The sequence below is a fragment of the Saccopteryx leptura genome, chromosome 4 (assembly GCF_036850995.1).
Source record: "Saccopteryx leptura isolate mSacLep1 chromosome 4, mSacLep1_pri_phased_curated, whole genome shotgun sequence".
Classification (NCBI taxonomy): domain Eukaryota; kingdom Metazoa; phylum Chordata; class Mammalia; order Chiroptera; family Emballonuridae; genus Saccopteryx; species Saccopteryx leptura.
In genome coordinates, this window is record NC_089506.1 from 104,692,868 (window position 1) to 104,713,505 (window position 20,638).

Consider the following 20,638-nt stretch of genomic DNA (forward strand, 5'->3'; position numbering starts at 1 on the left):
CCCACCGCCTGACCTGGTGGTGGCACAGTGGATAGAGCGTCGGACTGGGATGCAGAAGGACCCAGGTTCGAGACCCCAAGGACGCCAGCTTGAGTGCCGGCTCATCTGGTTTGAGCGAGGCTCACCAGCTTGGACCCAAGGTCACTGGCTCCAGCAAGGGGTTGCTCAGTCTGCTGAAGGCCCACGGTCAAGGCACATGGAGAAAGCAATCAATGAACAACTAAGGTGTTGCAATGCGCAATGAAAAAACTAATGATTGATGCTTCTCATCTCTCTCCGTTCCTGTCTGTCCCTATATATCCCTCTCTCTGACTCACTCTCTGTCTCTGTAAAAAATAAATAAATTAAAAAAAAAAATTGGGCCCACCTGACCTGTGGTGGCGCAGTGGATAAAGTATCGACCTGGAATGCTGAGGTCGCTGGTTCGAAACCCTACACTTGCCTGGTCAAGGCACATATGGGAGTTGGTGCTTTTTGCTACTCCCCCTTCTCTCTCTCTCTCTCTCTCTAAAAGTGAATAAATAAAATGTAAAAATAAAAGTAAAAAAAAAAAATTAGGGCCCAGTTGGCCACCAGGAGCCCATAATAGGTGTCCTCTTTTCCAGGGCCCACAAAGCACAGCATCCCTATGGTGGTCCTGGCACTAAGCTCCCCCGCAACCGCCAATATCCGGTGTCAACAAGACCTGACTTCCCAGCTCCCAGCCCTTTCGTTCTGGGAGATTCTCTAAGATCTTGACCATGACGGTCAGGCAAGGCAGGGTTCCACTTCTCTTCCCTCTCTGATCCAAACTCCCAAGTCTGAGCTGCCCTCATCACCCAGTCAGACTGCGCAACCTGGGACATCTTCAAACAACCTTACTTCAGCATAACCAAGGAAGACGGCCAAACACCTAAGATAGCCAAAAAAGATCCTGCCTCAAATAATTTCTGGATAGTGCTTCCTACGCACCAGGTCGCCCCCGGAGAGGCATCCCTGCGCCGCGACGCCCCAGCTTGCTATGACGTCACACAAAGTGCCCAGAAGTGGCAGGCGGGCTCTACGTCATCAGATCGCGCCCACTTGGCTCTTGCTGTACAGCACTTGGGAGGAGGCGCGAGGTGAGGCATCTGGGATCAAGATCATGCCTGACAGCGAGAGATGTTCTGGGCTGCAGAGGCCGCTAGGTTTGGGATGAAAGAAGCAGGGCAGATGCAAAATCTGGAGAGCGCGGGGACCGGGCGGTCAGTGAGCACCCAGACTGACAGCATGACGGGTGAGTGCCTCGGCCTGCTCCCACCGCCGCGGCGTTTTGCTATGCCCTGTGTCTGTGCAGCTGCTCTGCTCCAGGTTCCCTCCCTTCCCCTTCTCTTGCCTTTCTGCCCCTAGATGTCTCCTCTCCTGGGCGCGTCCCTGCTTCGGTAAGTGGGATCCCTTGGCCTGGATGAACCTGCTTTTGCAGTCGCGCCTTCACTCCTCCCACCCCACGCCCCCCGTTTACTTTTCCTCCCTGAACCTAGACCTGGGATCTTTGGGAATGACAAGCTTGGAAATTCCCCAAACCATTCTTTTGACTTGACTTCCAGTTAACCACATGCCACGTTTTTCTATATTCCAACTGCTTTACCCTCAAAGATCACCTCATTTTCAGTACTGTGTTGTAACCACTGCCATTGCTGCAATACCACGATGACAGTAGGTGCACGGACTTTTCATAACTTCCTTTGGATTGTTTCCATAGCTAGTACCCCTCCCCCCCACTCTAGCCTCCTTCTGGAGAAAGAGGCCCCAACTTTGCAAAGTGCCGGAGGAGTTCACTGCAAGTGGGGTGGTGGCCAGTTTTTGGTTAAGAAAGCGCTTTGATTCTCCTGTCCTTTTATCCTTTATCTCTTCCTCCTGCTAAAGCAGCTGAGCTAAAGCTGCAGCACCCAAGTGGCATGGAGCTTAGCTATTGTTTTCATCATGAGCAGCATTTTAAAGTGTCTGCCCTTTCTTTTGTAGGTCAAATACCAAGGCTTTCTAAAGTCAACCTTTTTACCTTACTCAGTCTCTGGATGGAGCTCTTCCCAGCACTAGAAGCCCAAAGACAAAATTCTCAGGTATATATTTTTTTATCCTTAGATAATTTGAATCATTTAGAAAAGCTATGGTATAAACTTTGATTTTATTGTCTAGTTTCTGTGACACTTAAAAACAAACTCAGAAACCTTACACTTTGTACTGACTGGGTGGTGGCGCAGTGGATAGAGCTTCAATCTGGGACATTTAGGACCCAGGTTCAAAACTCCAAGGTCATCAGCTTGAGCATGGGCTCACCAGCTTGAGTACTAGGTTGCTGGCTTGAGCATGGGATCGTAAGCATGATCCCATGGTTGCTGGCTTAAGCCCAAAGGATGCTGGCTTGAAGCCCAAGGTCGCTGGCTTGATTAAGGAGTCACTGGCTCAGATGGAACCCTTCCCCCACACAGATGACAATGTAATCAATGAACAACTAAAGTGCCACAACTGTGAGTTGATGCTTCTCATCTCTCTCCCTTCATGTCCATCTGTCTGTCTCTCTCTCTCTAAAAACAAACAAATAAACAAAAACCCTTATGGTTTGCAACATATCTTTATGGTGTAGTGTAATATTTGTAACTCCTAGTTCTAACAGCTCTTCTTTCCAATCTAAAAATAGAACAGTTACCATCTCTGATTGTACCATGTTTATCAGGTATTAAAGGTATTTATATGTTGATTTGGCCAATTAGATTATTATTTATACTACAGAATTTATCACTCACTTGTATTCTATTCACATTTGATTTAGCTAGTTTTTCCCCTCTCCCACCAAATTGTAAATTACTTAAGATAGAGACCATGCCTTGTTTTACCTAGTATAACCCTTAGCATCTACTATTGTGATAGGTAATCTATGAATGCTGTTGTTGAGTAGTCTCTTTTTTTGGATCTCAAAAAGAGATATATAGGTTAAGAATATATTGTAAGAATAATCATATGAACCAGTGTATTAGAAGTATACCCAGCCTGCATCTTTTCTTTCTTCCACCCTTAGGGTGTCAGGGTGCTATGTTCTCATCATTTTCTTCCATGTGTGGAGTGGCATAGTTCTCACCATTTTGGTTTGTAGATTTGGAAGTTTATGTTGTCATTAATTTTTAGGGGGCCAGCGTCATTATGGAAAATAGTGTAGGTTAAGTTGAGCTTTTAAGACATACGTATTTGAAAACAGAAGAAAAGGGGAAAATTTACCCTTGGCTTCTCAACACTCTAACAGCTTCACTTTTAACATTTTGGTGCTTTCCTTCAATCTTTTTTAAGCATAAGGGTTCTTTTCTTCTTATAGAATTGTAATTGCATTCTGCAAAAGTTTAAAGAAGTTTCCAACTTGCCAATAATTCTGCTAAACGGTTGCTTCAGATTTTCCATAGAAAGACTTTGTAAATCCTTAAATTCCTACAGTACTCTTATAAGGTCATTCTTAACCATCCTCTTTTTCATTTTTGATGCCTTTACTATGGATGAAGTTGTGTTCTCGGCAGTGAGATACAAAAAGAAAAGACGTAGTCTTTACTTTCTAACGGGGACAAAAAGTAGGCGTTTAAACAATTAAGATATAATTAAATGATAGAGTCAAGTACAAAATACAAAGAGACCAAAAACTGAGGGGCAGGCTCTATCTAAATGGAGAAGTGAGGGAAGGATTCACAGGCTAGGTTGCATTTGCACTGAAACTTGAAAAATGAATAGATATTTACTGTTTGTACACACAGACCCTATGGAAAAACCCTGAGACTGAAATATACCTCTGCAAGTGAAAAGCAGGGAAAGACCAAAGGCAGAGGCTGGCCACTCAGTCTGGTAATTAATAGAGTTTATTAAGAGAAACTTACATATGAGGTGTGTCTTGGGCAACTGCAGTACAAAATGGATGTTCTTGCTACTTGGCAGGTACCAGAGAATTAGATAAAGGAGTGGGTAGTCGTGCGTACAAGTACGTGAATGCTGCCAGGTACAGAAATTACTTTACGTGCTTGACCAGGTCAGGACAAGAACCTGTTCCAGGAACCAGCACATAGCGGGAGGCAGAGGAGGGAGGTTTATCTATGTCAGAATGAATATGAGTTTATCATCAGGCACAGGCAGTCTCTAAGTGGGGGGTTGCAGAAAGCCACTTCCATTCTGGCCCAGGTCCAGCTTGCAGGGCAGACAGCGGTCAGGTCACAGAGTACTTACTCTGTCTTCTATATTTGCTAGGCCAAGGGACTCCAAATGAGAAGGTTGGAGGAGTGAGAATTTGTGTTTCATATGTCAGAAGGTGACATTGGCTGGAGGTGTTACGGTCATTGGGGTTCTTGGGTTCCCCAAGCTAGAAATGGAAAGGAACCCCAGAGAAATTTCTAGACAGATTTTATTAAGCCTATGCTTGAGGACAAGGGAGGCAGCACAGAGGAAAGTAAGTCCTCCGAACTGACCGGTGGCGGTGGCGGGGACTGACTCTGCCTGCTTTTATACGCTGGGGACAAAGCAGGCTTGTGCAAAAAGGTGGGCTTTTTGAAAAAGGCAGACTTTTGGAATTTTCCATTTTAGGGTTGGGTGACTTCCTTTTCCAGCTGTGTTCCTGGTAAATATGTCCATGCCTGCCCTGTGGGGATAAGGTTGCGTACTGCTCACTGTTGCCACTCTAGGAAACTTGTACAGTGGTCAAACCTTGATCAACTGCGCATACAGTTCAGTAGTTTAAAGAAGCAGGAGGGAAATAAAATCAGCTACCTTTGCTTTTTTGAGTAGGAAGTGGAACGGTGCTGACATCTTTCTGTTAGCTCATCATCAAGTTTTCTCTGACTACCTGATCTTACTTGGCTTCCTGGCCCCCCTGTCCACTCCATTCTTGACCCAAGCCCCTATGCTGTCTCAGAGGGAAGATACTGAAGATGAGCTTGAAAACATTTAAGGAATCAGTTCATTAAAAAAAAACAAAAAAAAAACCCCGTGTTACTTGCAAGGGAGTTCAGATTTTATCCTACAAATATTGGGATTGATTTGAAGAATGTTAACAGGGATTTAGGGAATTTACTAGTTTTAAATTAAGATTTTAATTTTTAAAGTACTATTAGATTGACAGCAAAATTGAGGATAAATTACACAGATTTCCCATATACTCTCTGCACATGAGTAGCCTCTCCCATTATCCACATTCCCCCCAGAGTATTACATTTGTTACAGTTGTTGAACCAACATTGACACATCATGATTGATTACTCAAACTCTGTGGTTTACTTTAAGGTTCACTCTTGGTGTTGTACATTCTATGGTTATGGACAAATGTATGACATGTATCCATCATTATGGTATCATGTACAGTATTTTCATGGGACTACAAATTCTCTGTGCTCCACTTACTCATTCCTCCCCAACCCCTACACCAGGGGTCCCCAAACTTTTTACACAGGGGGCCAGTTCACTGTCCCTCAAACTACTGGAGGGCTGGACTATTAAAAAACCTATGAACAAATCCCTATGCACACTGCACATATCTTATTTTAAAGTAAAAAAACAAAATGGGAACAAATACAATATTTAAAATAAAGAACAAGTACATTTAAATCAACAAACTGACCAATATTTCAATGGGAACTATGGGCCTGCTTTTAGCTAATGAGATGGTCAATGTGCTCCTCTCACTGACCACCAATGAAAGAGACGCCCCTTCCGGAAGTGCGGCGGGGCGGATAAATAGCCTCAGGGGGCTGCATGCGGCCCACTGGCCGTAGTTTGGGGACCCCTGCCCTACACCTTCCATAGTTTCGTCTTTCCCGGCACGTCATATAGTGAATCATACCCTGTGTATCCTTCTCAGCTCCAATAATTTTATTCTTTTATTTTTGTTTTTATTTTTCATTCAGTGAGAGGAGAAGAGGCAGAGAGACAGACTCCCACATGCACCCCAACCAGAATCCACCCAGCAAGCCCACTAGGGGGCAATGCTGTGCCCATCTGGGGCATTGCTCCCTTGCTCAGCAAATGAGCCCTTCTTAGCATGTGAGGCAGAAGCTATGGAGCCATTCTCAGGACCTGGGGCCAACTTGCTCCAATTGAGCCTTGGCTGCAGGAGGGTAAGAGAGAGAGAGAAGGAGAGGGAAAGAGAGAGAAGTAAGAGGGGGAGGGGTGGAGAAGCAAATGAGTGCTTCTCCTGTGTGCCCTGACCGGGAATCGAAGCTGGGACATCCACACACTGGGCCCACACTCTACCACTGAGCCAACTGGCCAAGGCCTGCAAGAATTTTTAAAATGTGCAATACTGACCTCTTTTCCTTTAGATTTTCTAGTTTAAAAAAATGACAACAGGCCCTGGCTGGTTGGCTCAGTGGTAGAGCATCGGCCTGGTGTGCAGGAGTTCCGGGTTTGATTCCCAGCCAGGGCACACCGGAGAGGCACCCATCTGCTTCTCCACCCCCTCCCCCTCTCCTTCCTCTCTGTCTCTCTCTTCCCCTCCCTCAGGCGAGGCTCCACTGGAGCAGGGTTTGCCCAGGCGCTGAGGATGGCCCTGTGGCCTCTGCCTCAGGTACTAGGATGGCTCTGATTGCCGCAGAGCAACGCCCCAGATGGGCAGAGCATTGCCCCCTGGTGGGCATGCCGGTGGATCCCGGTCGGGCACATGCCAGATTCTGTCTGACTGCCTCCCCGTTTCCAGCTTCGGAAAAGTACCAAAAAACAAAACAAAACAAAACAAAAAACAAAAAAAAGACAAAGCCAACACAATAAAAGCTGTCTGTCTGGTTTGAGTGAATCAAAATTATACCTATTTTTGTGTGTGTGTTGTTAAATTGGCAAAAAATACATTTTTTGGTGTGCCACAGATTTTAGTAATTAGTTTATGTGTGCCATGAGATGAAAAAGATTGGAAATCACTGACTTAGCTTTATGTGTTTAAGGTTTCCTTATGTCCTTTCTTGGCTTAATAGCTCATTCTTTTTAGCATTGAATTAGATTCTAGTGTCTAGATGTACCACAGTTTATTTATCCATTCACCTACTGAAGGACCTGTTGGTTGCTTCCAAGTTATGGCAATCATGAATGAAGCTGCTATGAACATCTGTGTGCCGATTTTATGTGGACATAAGTTTTCAAACTTTGGGAGTAAACACCAAGGAGCATGATTGATTGCTGGATTGTGTGTTAAAAGTATGGATAGTGTTGTAAGAAATCACCAAACTGCCTTCCTACACAGCTGTCACACCATTTTGCATTCTCACTAGCAAAGAAGGGTCCCTGCTGCTCTGCATCCTCCCCAGTATTTGGTGTTGTCAGTGTTCTGGGTTTCGGCCTTTCTACTAGGCATGTAGTAGTATCTTGTTGTTTTCATTTGCATTCCCCTGATGGCGAATGGTGTGGTGCATCCTTTCATTTGCCCTCTCTGTATCTTCTTTGGTGAGGTATTAAGGTCTTTGGCCCGTATTTTAGTCAGGTTGTTTGTTTCATTGTTGAGTTTCAAGAGTTCTCCATATATTTTGGGCGACAGTTTTTCATCAGATGTGTCTTTTGCAAATATTTTTTTCCCAGTCTATGGCTTGTCTTTTCATTCTCTTGACATTATCTTTTGCAGTACAGTTTTTAATTTAATGAAGTCCATCTTATTATTGATTTCTTTCATGGTTCATGCCTTTGGTGCTGTATCCAGAAAGTCATGGTCATATCCATGGTCATATTCTTCTGTGCTATCTTTTCTTTTCTTTTTTTTTTCGCAGAGAGAGTCAGAGAGAGGGATAGACAGGGACAGACAGACAGGAACGGAGAGATGAGAAGCATCAATCATTAGTTTTTCATTGCGCGTTGCGACACCTTAGTTGTTCATTGATTGCTTTCTCATATGTGCCTTGACCGGGGGCCTTCAGCAAACCGAGTAACCCCTTGCTCGAGCCAGCAACCTTGGGTTCAAGATGGTGAGCTTTGCTCAAACTAGATGAACCCGCTCTCAAGCTGGCGACCTCAGGGTTTTGAACCTGGGTCCTCTACATCCCAGTCTGATGCTCTATCCACTGCACCACTGCCTGGTCGGGCTGTGCTATCTTTTGAAGTTTTGTAGTTTTGCATTTTACATTTAGGTCTGTGATCCATTTTAAGTTAATTTTTTTGAAGGGTGTAAGATATGTGTGTATACAAGGAATTTACTTTTTATTATAAAATGATATCTCTTGGAATACTTTTCCTTTCTAATTCCTATATAAAATGTTTTATAAATACTAAAACATTATTAATAATGTTATGAATATTATGCAGTTTTATTCCCTATTTGTCAGCCGCTCTCCTGACGCTCACCCTGACTCTACATTTCATTAATGACTTTGAGAAAGCTCTATATTTTCTTCATGGTTTTGAAGTTCTTTGTTCATTTTATTTCTTGATAGCTTAGCATTTTGTTTAAGTAGAAGATTTTCAGGCTGTCGGGTGTTTTTGGTTTCTTTTTATTTCTTTGCAGATATAATTTGTCTTTAAGAGACAGATTAGAAGCAAATGTTTAAAAATTTGAGACTTTAAAAAAATACATGTAGGGCCCTGGCCGGTTTGCTCAGTGGTAGAGCATTGGCCTGGTGTGTGGATGTCCCAGGTTCGATTCCCAGCCAGGGCACACAGGAGAAGCACCCATCTGTTTCTCCACCCTTCCCCCTCTCCTTTCTCTCGGTCCCTCTCTTCCCCTCCCACAGCCTAGGCTCCATTGGAGCAAAGTTGGCCCGGACACTGAGGATGGCTCTATGGTCTTAGCCTCAGGTGCTAGAATGGCTCTAGTTGCAATGGAGCAACACCCTAGATGGGCAGAGCATTGCCCCCTAGTGAGCATGCTGGGTGGATCCTGGTCAGGCACATGTGGGAGTCTGTCTCTCTGCCTTCCTGCTTCTTACTTCAGAAAAAATACAAAACAAAAAAAAATGTAAAAAGCTATGTGTGTTAGTGTAAAGAAGCTAAAAACTTTACTCTGCCCTTTCATGTTCTTTCAGCTGGTCTAATTATCAAATAGAAATGAGACATGTTAACAAGAGAAGATGATCAAATTTAATTACATACACACATACATGAGAGTTTCAGAGACAGAAAGGGAAAATGAGGTATATATGATATTCTCAGCTAAGGATGCCTTAAGGCCCCGTGGGGCTTCAGAGGGGAGGAAGGTCATTGCAGGATGGTAAGAGCAAATGTCCAGTAGTTAGAAATTTTCCCTGCCCTATAGAATGGTCATAAGAGTATTTCTGGTGATAATTTCTGTTATGGGCAAGGCCCCTATTTTAAATTCTTTAAGGATGAGGTAAAAGTTTCTCATGAGCCTGCAGGCTCTTGATTGCCTTCAGCCAAAATAATTCACATGCCAAAGTAGCACATCTTGAGGAGGCCTGTTCTAAACTCCTTCATTAAAGATTGAATACTAACTTTGAAGAAATTTTTTTTTTAAGTGAGAGGCAGGGAGGCAGAGAGACAGATTCCCACATGCACCCAACCAGGATCCACCCAGCAGGCCCCCTACTGGGTGATGCTCTGCCCATCTGGGACCTTTGCTCCATTGCTTGTCAACAAAACTGTTTTTTAGCACCTGAGGCAGAGGCCATGGAGCCATCTTCAGCACCCAGGGCCAACTTACCCGAACCATTTGAGCTATGGCTGGGTGAGGAGAAGAGAGAGAGAGAGAAGAGAAAGGGGAAAGCAAATGGTTGTTCTCTTGTGTGCTCTGACTGGGAATCAAACCTGGAACTTCCCACACCAGGCCAGTGCTCTACCATTGAGCCAACTAGGGCCTGAAGAAAACTTTTTAATATCAAGATTTTATCTCATTTTAATTTTTTAATATATATAAATATACTGTATATATATATATTATTGTTTTTTGTTTGTTTTGTATTTTTCGGAAGTGAGAAGCAGGGTTGGGGGGAGGCAGACAGACTCCCGCATGCGCCCGACCAGGATCCACCCGGCATGCCCGCCAGGGGGCAATGCTCAGCCCCTTTGGTTCATTGCCCTGCTGCAATTGGAGCCATTCTAGCACCTGATACAGAGGCCATGGAGCCGTCCTCAGCACCCGGGCCAACTTTGCTCCAATGGAGCCTTGGCTGCGGGAGGGGAAGAGAGAGAAAAAGGAGAGGGGGAATGGTGGAGAAGCAGATGGGCGCCTCTCCTGTGTGCCCTGGCCAGGAATTGAACCTGGGACATTCACACGCCAGGCCGATGCTCTACTACTGAGCCAACCGGCCAGGGTATATATTGTTTTAATGATTATATAATAGTTCTTTATATCAATACACTATTTCATTTAAATTGTAATTCTTATAAGCCTTAGTGTGTTATTAACTAACAATTACTTCTCCTTTTTCTTTTTTTTTTTTTTTAAGTGAGTGGAGAGGAGATAGTTAGACAGACTCCCAACATGCACCCTGACCAGGATGCACCCCGACCAGGATCCACCCAGCAACCCCCATCTAAGGCCAATACTTGAATCAACTGAGCTATTTTTAGCACCTGAGGCTGATGCTGGGACCAACCGAGCAATCCTCAATGCCCAGGGCTGACACTCAAACCAATCAAGCCACTGGCTGTGAGAGGGGAAAAGAGAGAAGGGGGAAAGAAGCAGATGGTTGCTTCTCTTGTGTGCCCTGACTAGGAGTCGAACCCAGGACATCCATAAGCTGGGCCAATGCTCTATCCACTGAGCAAACTGGCCAGGGCCTAACAACTACTTCTAAATACAGTATTCCCACTTATCTATGGTTTTGCTTTCTGCAGTTTTAATTACCTGCGGTCAACTGAAGTTCAAAAATATTAAATGGAAAATGCCAGAAAGAAACAATTTCTCTATTTTAAATTTTATGCTGTTTTGAGTAGTGTGATAAAATCTCATGCCATCCTGCTACATCCTGCCGGGGATGTGAATCCAAGCTGCGTACGTTACCTGCCTATTCGTCTCTTAGTAGCCATCTCAGTTATCAGATGGACTGTCATGGAATCTTAGAGTTTGTATTCATGTAACTCTTATTTAATGATGCCATATTCACATAATTTTTATTAGTAGTATATTGTTATAATTGTTCTCTTTTATTAGTTATTGTTAATCTCTTATTGTATCTAATTTAGAAATGAAATTTATCATAGTAGATATAGAGTTCAGGACTATCTGTGGGTTCAGGCATCCACTGGGGGTCTTAGAATGTATCCCCTGTGGATAAAAAGGGGACTACAGTATAACTGATATCTGACCTTTTCTGTGTTGTCAAATATATACACTGCTTGACTGCTCCTTGGGGATTTTTCAGCAAGGTATAGGTCAAGTATAAAAACTAATAATGTTTAAGAATCCAGTTCAACACTAGATAAATGAGTGGGAGACAAAGTATTGTCAATGAGATTTCTGGGGGAAAGTTTCAGAATAGAAATCAAGCAGTGTTGAAAATGGCTGTCATTTAAAAATAATTATGTCTCCTATTGGTTCATAGTTTTTCATTTTAGTTAAGTTAAAGAGTTACTTTAAATCTTTACCTGACTCAGAGAGTTACCTATTTCTTTAGTACAAGAATTAGGATAATTGCATTGTTCTCTCATTTTTTTCTCTACATAGCACATATTGTCCTGCTCTCCCAACTCTTCCATTTTGTCCTCTGTTACCTCATTTTAAAGTATTAAAGGTCTTACTATACTTTTCCAGAACATAAGCAGTGTAGCATAATGTTTCAGACAGTGGATTTGGGGCTCAGATCCTGGCTTACCCATTTATGAGCTGTGTGGCCATGGTTGAATTTAATCTCCCTCAGTCACAATTTTCTCATCTGTAAAATGGGAACAATAGTAGATACTTTGTAAAGTTGTGGGGATTAATGAGATGACTCAGGGCTTGGTACATGGTAAACACTCAGTAAATGTTAGGTACTGTTATTATCACTCATGTGATCATCATCACCACTACTACCATCCACACACACCCCCCCCCTTTCACTACCAATGTCATCACTTCCACTTCCTCTTCTGTTGGAACAGTAACTTTATTGTCAGGACATGGCTTGTCTTGTGACCTTCTTACATGTCACTCCTTTTCTAGCATCTAGCATTTGTTTCATAAGACTAAGATGCTAGCGTTCACCAAGTTTGTCGTTCCAACTTTCAAACTCTCCAATTTATTATACTGCCCCCCCACTTTGGGGCTCACAGAATTCTGTTTTAATCACCCTGTCCTAATCATCTACTTACTTCCTAGTCACTTATCTGTGTTCATAAATCATAAGTTCTATAGGGGCTACATCCTGAGCAACAAGGTCCATGGCTGGCACATAGCCAGGGTTCGATGAATATTTGTTGAATTAATACATAAAGGAGTTTAGTCCCTGGCAGAAAACTTTCTACTTCAAGTTTTACTTTTAGAGGAGACTTATGGACATCTCTGTATTAGTGTCCTGTTGTTGCTGTAACAAATTATCATAAAGTTGGTGGCTTAAAATAACACATATTTATTATTTTAAAGTTATGGAGGTCAGGAGTCCAAAATGGAACTCACTGGGCTTAAACCAAAATGTTGGCAGGCTGCATTCCTTCTGGAAGTCCTGAGAGAGTCCATTTCCTTGTCTTCTCCAGCTTTTAGAGGCTGCCTCTGCCGATATGCCTTGGATCACAGGCCCCTTCCTCTACCTTCAAAGCCAGCAATGGCAAGGCCAAGTCTTATATTGCATCATTCTGACCCTGACTCTCCTGCCTGTCTTCCTCTTATAGGGACCCCTATGATAACATTGGGTCCTCCCACATAACAGCAGTCTAATCTCCTATCTCAAGGTCACATGATTAGCAGCCTTCATTCCGTCTGCAACCTTGCCATGGTAACATAACATAGCACAGGCTCCAGGCATGGGACAGGAAGGTCTTTGGGAGGCCATTTTTCTGCCTACCACAGTTCATATCTAATGCTTTTGTTACATAATTTCTCCCCAAATCCATTTAATTTACCACTAATCCTCATTAGTTCTTCTTAGCCATAGCTATACTCTGGACTTCTTCATTGCTTAAAACTGCCCTAACTCTGAAATCTTAAACTACAGAATTTTATTTTCTGACCACAATTTCCAGTCCTTTGGAAAAGTATGCAGGGGCCAGAATAAAAAGGCCTTGTTCATTAGAAGAAGTAGCCTGAACAAAGCAGAGGGCACTGCAGTTTCAAGAAAGAAAAAAAATGAATGGTCCAAAGCCAAGGAAACCAACCTTTAAATAGAATATGCTGAATTAATCATTCATCTTATATACTAATCTTTTCCCCCCTTAATTTGCTTTTAATTAGGAAAAGGAAGAAGGAAAGCGTAAACCCTTAGGAGATAATGAAGACATGGCCAGAGTATCTACAGACAAAAAACAGGTGAACTTTTGTGATCTTTTTTAAAAGATGTAACTGTTCATAATAAAGCAAAAGGAATGATATAAAGTAGAATAAAATTCCCTCTTATATTCGCGCTCCCTATTCCCATTTCCAAAGGAGTTTCTTGTATACTTTTCTAAAAATTTTCTGTGCATTTACAGTACTATTTACATGTCTCTCGTAAAAATCAACAGCAACAACAACAAAAAAACAACAACACAGATTATTCTATATTATGTGTTTAAATCTTCCTTTAAAATTTTGGTTTTTTTCTTTAATTCATGACACATTCCCATTTAGTTAACTTATGGTGAAAAACTCCCATGGTTCTTTCAAATTCCAACGCATCTTGCTGATTTAAAAAATTCAAGGCCCGCCTGACCTGTGGTGGCGTAGTGGGTAAAGCGTTGACCTGGAGTACTTAGTTTGCTGGTTTGAAACCCCAGGCTTGCCTGGTCAAGGCACATACAAGAAACAACTACTACGAGTTATGTTTCCAGGTCCTTTCCCTGCTTTTCTCTTTATATATATATAGTCAATAAATATAATCTTGCCCTGGCTGGTTGGCCCAGTGGTAGAACATCAGTTCCTGGTCAGGGCACACAGGTAAGGCGTCCATCTGCTTCTCCACCCCTCCCCCTCTTGCTTCTCTCTCTCTCTCCCTCTCCCCCTCTCTCCCTCCCTTTTTCTTCCTCTCCCCCTCTCTCCCCCCTTCTTCCTCCTTTTCCCTTCCTCTTCCTCCCTCCCTCCTCTCTTTTTTTCTCTCTTCCCTTCCTGTAGCCATGGATCAATTGAAACAAGTTGGCTCTGGGCACTGAGGATGGCTCCATGGTCTCTACCTCAGGTGCTAAGAAGAGCTCAGTTGCTGAGCAACACAGCAACACCCCAGAATGGCAGAGCATCGCCCCCTAGTGGGCTTGCTGGGTGGATCCCAATTGGGGCTCATGTGGGAGTCTGTCTCTACCTCCCCTCCTCTCACTGAATAAAAAAATATATATTTTTAAATAAATAAATAAAATCTTTAAAAAAAATGAATTCAAGGCCCTAACTGTTTTTTATCTAGGACAGGGGTAGTCAACCTTTTTATACCTATCGCCCACTTTTGTATCTCTGTTAGAAGTAAAATTTTCTAACCGCCCACCGGTTCCACAGTAATCGTGATTTATAAAGTAAGGAAGTAACTTTACTTTATAAATTTTATAAAGCAGAGTTACAGCAAGTTAAAGCATATAATAATAATTATTTACCAAGTACTTTATGTCTCAGATTTTCACTGTTTGGCAGAATAAATCTTTATAAAACAACTTACTATAGTTAAATCTATCTTTTTATTTATACTTTGGTTGTTCCGCTACCACCCACCGTGAAAGCTAGAACGCCCTCTAGTGGACGGTAGGGACCAGGTTGACTACCACTGCTCTAGGACATTTCTCAGAGTTGTGATTGAAACAAGTAACCTTGAGGGTTGAGGTAATGTCTCTCTATGGGACTAAGTATGTGTTTGCTTATCGTTCGGGATAAAACAACAGAATCCCCAAGTTCAGTGTATCTCTCCTATAACATAACCTACTTTGTGTCCAGGAAGCCATTTGTGTCTCTCTGCATGACCCATGTGGGATTTGTGGGCAAGGAAATCATCACAAACATGATGCTCATGCTGCCTGCTGAGCTGTGAATGATACAGTCTTTCTTTTGTGACCTAGGAGTTTCATGTCTTCTTCCAACATCCATGACAGAGTGACAGGCTAACTTACTGGCTTGTAGGTTGAGTAAAATCAAAGCTCAACCCTGACAAGATGAACCTTGTTCTTTTTAACATTGCATAGTATTTCCTGGTTAATCTTTTGTGTTTTCCAATGTGATCCTGATTCACTGGGTGTGGAGTGTTTTTTTGTTTGTTTGTTTGTTGTTGTTTTGGTATTTTTCTGAAGTGTAGCGGGGAGGCAGAGAGACAGACTCCCACATGTGCCTGACTTGGATCCACCCGGCATGCCCACTAGGGGGCGATGCTCTGCCCATCTAGGGTGTTGCTCCATTGCAACTGGAGCCATTCTAGCACCTGAGGTGGAGACTATGCAGCCATCCTTAGCATCTGGGCCAACTTTGTTCCAATGGAGCCTTGGTTGCAGGAGGGGAAGAGAAAGATAGAGAGAAAGGAGAGGGGGAAAGGGGGAGAAGCAGATGGGTGCTCTCCTGTGTTTCCTGGCTGGGAATCGAACCCGGGATTTCCACACACTGGACCGATGCTCAACCACTGAGCCAACCTGCCAGGGGCATTTTAAAAACTTACTTTGATGATTCTGGTGTACATTCCTGGAGATTTTTCTAAAATGCCCAACAAGAATATAGAAATAATTTGTCTCTGAATATTTTAGATGTTTTTAATTATAGGAAAAGCAAAGGTAAAGAAGTAGTGACTCACCGTTTGAGTAAATACACTAGTCCATGGACAAAGCAAACTGCCCTCTTTTGCCCATGTGTTATCATAAAACTGTGACTAGAGTTAAGTAGACAGCTTGCCAAGGTGTTAGTGAAGTGAAGTAAAATTAGGATCCAGAATGCTGATTCACTCAAAAGACTCAGGCTTCTGGGAGAGTCTGGGAGTTGCAGTAAGTGGAAGTGCCAAAATGGAATGCAACTTAGGCTTTTATTTGTTTTGTTTTAAGTTTGGAATGGAAAAAATCTTTGTCTCAAACTTAATATATTGGCCTTAGCTAGAAACAAAATGAAAAAAAAAATTTTTTTCCTGAGGTAAAAAGACAAAAAGTTATAAACTTGACCTAAAAATTGTTCTAATAAAAAAATAAATTGATGAATATGCTTCCCTTTAATGAGGAACAATTTTTTAAAAAGTCTTTAGTGGTAAAGGTTTCTGGCTTTATTTCAGTGCACTTAACAGAAAATCTAAACCTAAAATCATTCAATTGCAGCTATTTCCCCTGGTCATTGGTTCAGTTTAACAAAATTAGCTCTGGCATGGTAAGATTTTTTGATAAGAAAAATATTTTCCAAAGTTTCAATTAAAAAAAAAACTTGCTACAAGTACTCAGAAGTAGATACTAACATATATTTTGTGCTTGAGGAACATAAAACTCTAAAATATAGTATTTTGGTATGGGGAAGGGAAAGAGTTCAGAAATTCAAGGGAAATATAAAGCTTATTTTAAAAGCTAATATAAATAGATCTTTTATATTTTAGGTAGATTTTTGGATAGAAATATTATAAATGAAAGATTTTCGTATTCCTTTTAAATGTTGTTATAGTTTAGGAGATGACTGATTAACTCAGAATTGGAATTCTATAAAATCTCACTTATTCCTTTATGTATACATTTTATAAAATGTTCTCTCTAGTGTCAAACATTTATATTCATAACTGAAACTGAAACTTGACTATTTTAGTTAATATAGCTTTGGGCTGATCTTTAAAGTGATTTTAAATGGGTCCTATTGGGAATAACTCTAGACTAAAATCCCTTGGAAAGGGAAAGGGGAAAATGGATGCCCTTTTCTCAGTCCAAGTTCCTCTCATACCGCAACGATTCATCCCGGTCCCGAACCCAGGGTCCGGTTTGCTTTCCTAACTTCCGAGTCTTTCACTGTGAAAACAGCATAGACTATTTTGTGCCTTACATAGAACTGATTTTTACCTTAGTTTGGTTTATCTAATATTAATATTGTCACACCAGCATTTTTTACTAGTATCTGTATAAGTTAGGACACTTTAGGTTTAACATAACAACTCTTAAGAACCCCAGCAAGTCTCCAGCCTCCAGCGTTTAAAACCAAGAGTTAACCCAACCCACCACCTCTGCCTTTGCGCCTCTCTTCCTTTCTTATACCTGAAGCATGTTTTTCATTCTTTTGAGCTTGACTATACATTTCTAAAACATTTTTTTATTACAAGTAATCAATATATTTGTGGGAAGTGGAACCACATTAGGCTGCTGTAGTGCTAAAATCTTTTTCTTTTATTTTATTGATTTGGGGGGTAGACAGAGACATCGATTTATAGTTCCACTTATTTATGCCTTCATTGATTGACTCTTGAATGTGCCCTGATGGGGGATCAAACCCACAGCCCTGGCATATCAGGATGATGCTCTAACCAACTGAGCTATCTGTTCAGGGCTTAAAAATTGTTTTTAAGAAAGAAGTTGAGAATTATCTTTACTTTAAATATTTCAAATAATTTAAGACTACCTTTGCTCTAGTTCTGCCTTTTACCACCTGTATTTCTTTCAATCATGTGAACTTTATGGGCTTCACTTATTTATGTGTAAAATCACAGTTTTCCAGATTTTCTTGTGACCATCTAGAAGCTTAAAACTAAGTAGTCCTAGACTAGATGCTATGAGAAAAAAGTCAAATCCACTTGGTTCTTGCCCTTTACTAGGTCAAAATATATCCATTTTTACTAGAACAAACTAATGATAATTAAATGCTTAAAAGAATTCCTAGATTTAGAATATTTCTAGTGTAAAGTCAACATTAAACATTCAGGCCCTGGCCAAGTAGCTCAGGTAGTTCGAGCATCGTCCCATTATGCTAAGGTTGTGGATTCAATCCCCAGTCAGGGCACATATAAAAATCAATCACTGAATGCATAAATAAGTAGAACAATAAATAGATGTTTCTCTCTCTCTCTCTCTAAATCAATCAATTAAAAAAAAAGCATTAAACATTCAGAAAAATGTTGAGACCTAATGAAAATGTACTTTTGTCTAAAGTATTCAGATAAAGAACTAAACAAAATTTTTATTTTATGAATAAATCAGTATAATCCATGATATAATTATTAGATATTGTAACTAATACATTATTATTTTGTATCTTAATATAGGTGAAGAAAACTGGCCTTGTGGTAGTGAAAAACATGAAAATTGTTGATCTTCACTGCTCGAGTGAAGATTTACATGCTGGGAAAATTGCTCTTATAAAGCATGGATCAAGGCTGAAAAACTGTGACCTTTATTTTTCCAGAAAACCATGTTCTGCTTGTTTGAAAATGATCGTAAATGGTAAGTGCAGATAAGGCTTCATTGGGGATTACTAACACTTACCTGAGAACAGTCAGTGGAGACAATTATGTAAACACAACAGAGGTAACTTAGAAATATGTGTAATATATCTGAAGACAGTTTGATATACTATAAAGAGGAAGAGTCAGAAAGTATGGATCCTGGTCTCAGATCTGTCACTAACTAGTTAAATGATCTTTAATGTATTAGTAGACTAATGTTAACTGCTATAACAAATAAAACACTAAAATTTCAGTGGCTTAATAACCCCTGTATAGTAGTACCCCTTTATTCCTGGGGGATATGTTCTAAGACCCCCAGTGGGTGCCTTAAATTACAGAGTACTGAATCATATATATTTTGTTTTTCCCATGAATGCATACCTTTTTATCTAAAGGAAGCACTTGACTGCTTTTCTTTGGCATATCCAAATTGCCAGCATCACTACTCTTGTGCTTTGAGGTCACTATTGAGTTAAAATAAGAGTACTTGAGCCTGACTGGTGGTGGCGCAGTGGATAGAGCATCAGACTGGAACACAGAGGACCCAGCCTCATGGAAACCCTGAGGTCGCCAGCTTGAGCGCGGGCTCATCTGGTTTGAGCACAGCTCACCAGCTTGAACCCAAGGTCGCTGGCTTGAGGAAGGGGTCACTCGTTCTGCTGTTGCCCCCCAGTCAAGGCACATATGAGAAAGCACTCAATGAACCACTAAGGTGCTGCAACAAAGAATTGATGCTTCTTATCTCTCTTTCTTCTTGTCTATCTGTCTGTCCCTCTCTCTGTCTCTGACACACACACACACACACACACACACACACAGAGTACATGACCACAAGCACTGGGATAGGTACTGTGCATCTGCAACAGTCATCTGATACCTAGATGGCTACTAACTGACTAATGGGCAGGCAGCGTATACTGAGTGGTGGTGCTGGACAAAGGGATGATTTACCTCCAGGGTGAGATGGAATAGAATGGGGAGAGATTTCCTTATGCTACTCAGAATGGCGCAGTTTAAAACTTATGAATTGTTGTTGCTGAGCAGCAGAAACTTTCTCCATGTGGTTGATTGATGGGCTCAGGCATCTTCGGTGGTACTACTGCTGTCATCCTCAAGGGTCTCAAGTCCTCTGCATCCAAACTGAGAAAGGAAACAGAGAAGCCATGCCTGCTCTTAAAAATGCAGGCCTGGGAGCCACATGCATTATTCTGTTCATATCCATTGTGGGAACTGTAGTTCCTGGCTGGGCAGCTGCCTCCCAGTGATCACTCTACACTTTGGAAGAAGGAACACAGATTATTAATGTGTAGCTATCCATCTCTGTCATACCAAGCTACTCACTAAACCTCTCTGTGCTTATGATGCCCCCCCCCCCCCGTCCCCGGTAAGTGTGCAGACCCTGATATTTAAAAAATATATCTTTTACATAGGTACTGTGATATTGTGCTTTATAACATGAATTATAGATTTGGTCTTCATCCCATTCCTCGCACAGAGAAACTAAAATCCCTTGGAATTAACTGAGTGCTAACAGTGATAAAGGTGTCTTTTGTTATACATAACAAGCACCTTTCAACCGCACCTGAGTTTCTGTTAAGTGATTTTTGGAAAATTCCTGTGGGTGGGGCTTGGTTGCGAGGGAAACCAACCAACCAGGTGATTAGAGGATTGGAACTTTCAACCTCACCTCCTAGACCTCTGAGAAGAAAAGAGGGGTTAGAGTTTAAGTTCAATCACCAAAGGTCAATGATTTAATCTACCATGCCTATGTAAAGAAGCCTCATTCAGAGAGTTTCTGGGGAGAAAAGGTGAATATAGTTCCTAATCCTTTTCCTCAAGGAGTTATTGGGGCCCCAAAATAACAATGCAGCACATCATCCAGTACCAAATGAGTGATACGGGCTCTAAGTGACAAGAGATCAGAGGAGAAATAGTGATCCTTGCAGGCTGGCATGCTGTGAAAGACTAGGGCTTAAGCTGCATCTTGAGGAGTCAGAGGTAGAGGAGGAGGAAAACACCCTGGTCAGGGGCACAGCATATATGTGGGGTTGAAAATTGTGAGATGCGAGGTTCTGGGGGTGGGGGTTCATTTTCAAATGGAGAATTTTTCTTGGGGAGACTTAGTGGTAGATGGTTTATCATGAGAGGTTATGGTTTAGTGGCCTTTGGGTCTTATTTTATAGAACAGAGCTCCTAACCTTGTTTGAGAAAGAGCTATTTTTATTTACATCGAAGGCCAGCTTAAGAGTAATGATCAGGCCTGA

The 20,638-nt window shown here is 41.7% G+C and overlaps 1 protein-coding gene across 4 annotated transcripts in view; it reads left to right on the forward strand.

The window, feature by feature from the left end:
• The first annotated feature begins 1,059 nt into the window (after nt 1-1,059).
• Nucleotides 1,060-20,638, forward strand: part of CDADC1 (cytidine and dCMP deaminase domain containing 1) — a 50,985-nt gene continuing 31,406 nt past the window's right edge. For 3 of the 4 annotated variants that reach the window (XM_066380891.1, XM_066380893.1, XM_066380892.1), the window contains exons 1-4: nt 1,060-1,255; nt 1,981-2,078; nt 13,277-13,351; nt 18,195-18,372. In XM_066380891.1, coding sequence (XP_066236988.1) covers nt 1,141-1,255; nt 1,981-2,078; nt 13,277-13,351; nt 18,195-18,372 — 466 coding nt within the window. In that variant the 5' untranslated portion in view covers nt 1,060-1,140. Of the gene's footprint in view, nt 1,256-1,368; nt 1,401-1,980; nt 2,079-13,276; nt 13,352-18,194; nt 18,373-20,638 lie in introns of all 4 variants that reach the window. The other variant, XM_066380894.1, reaches the window with a different exon arrangement.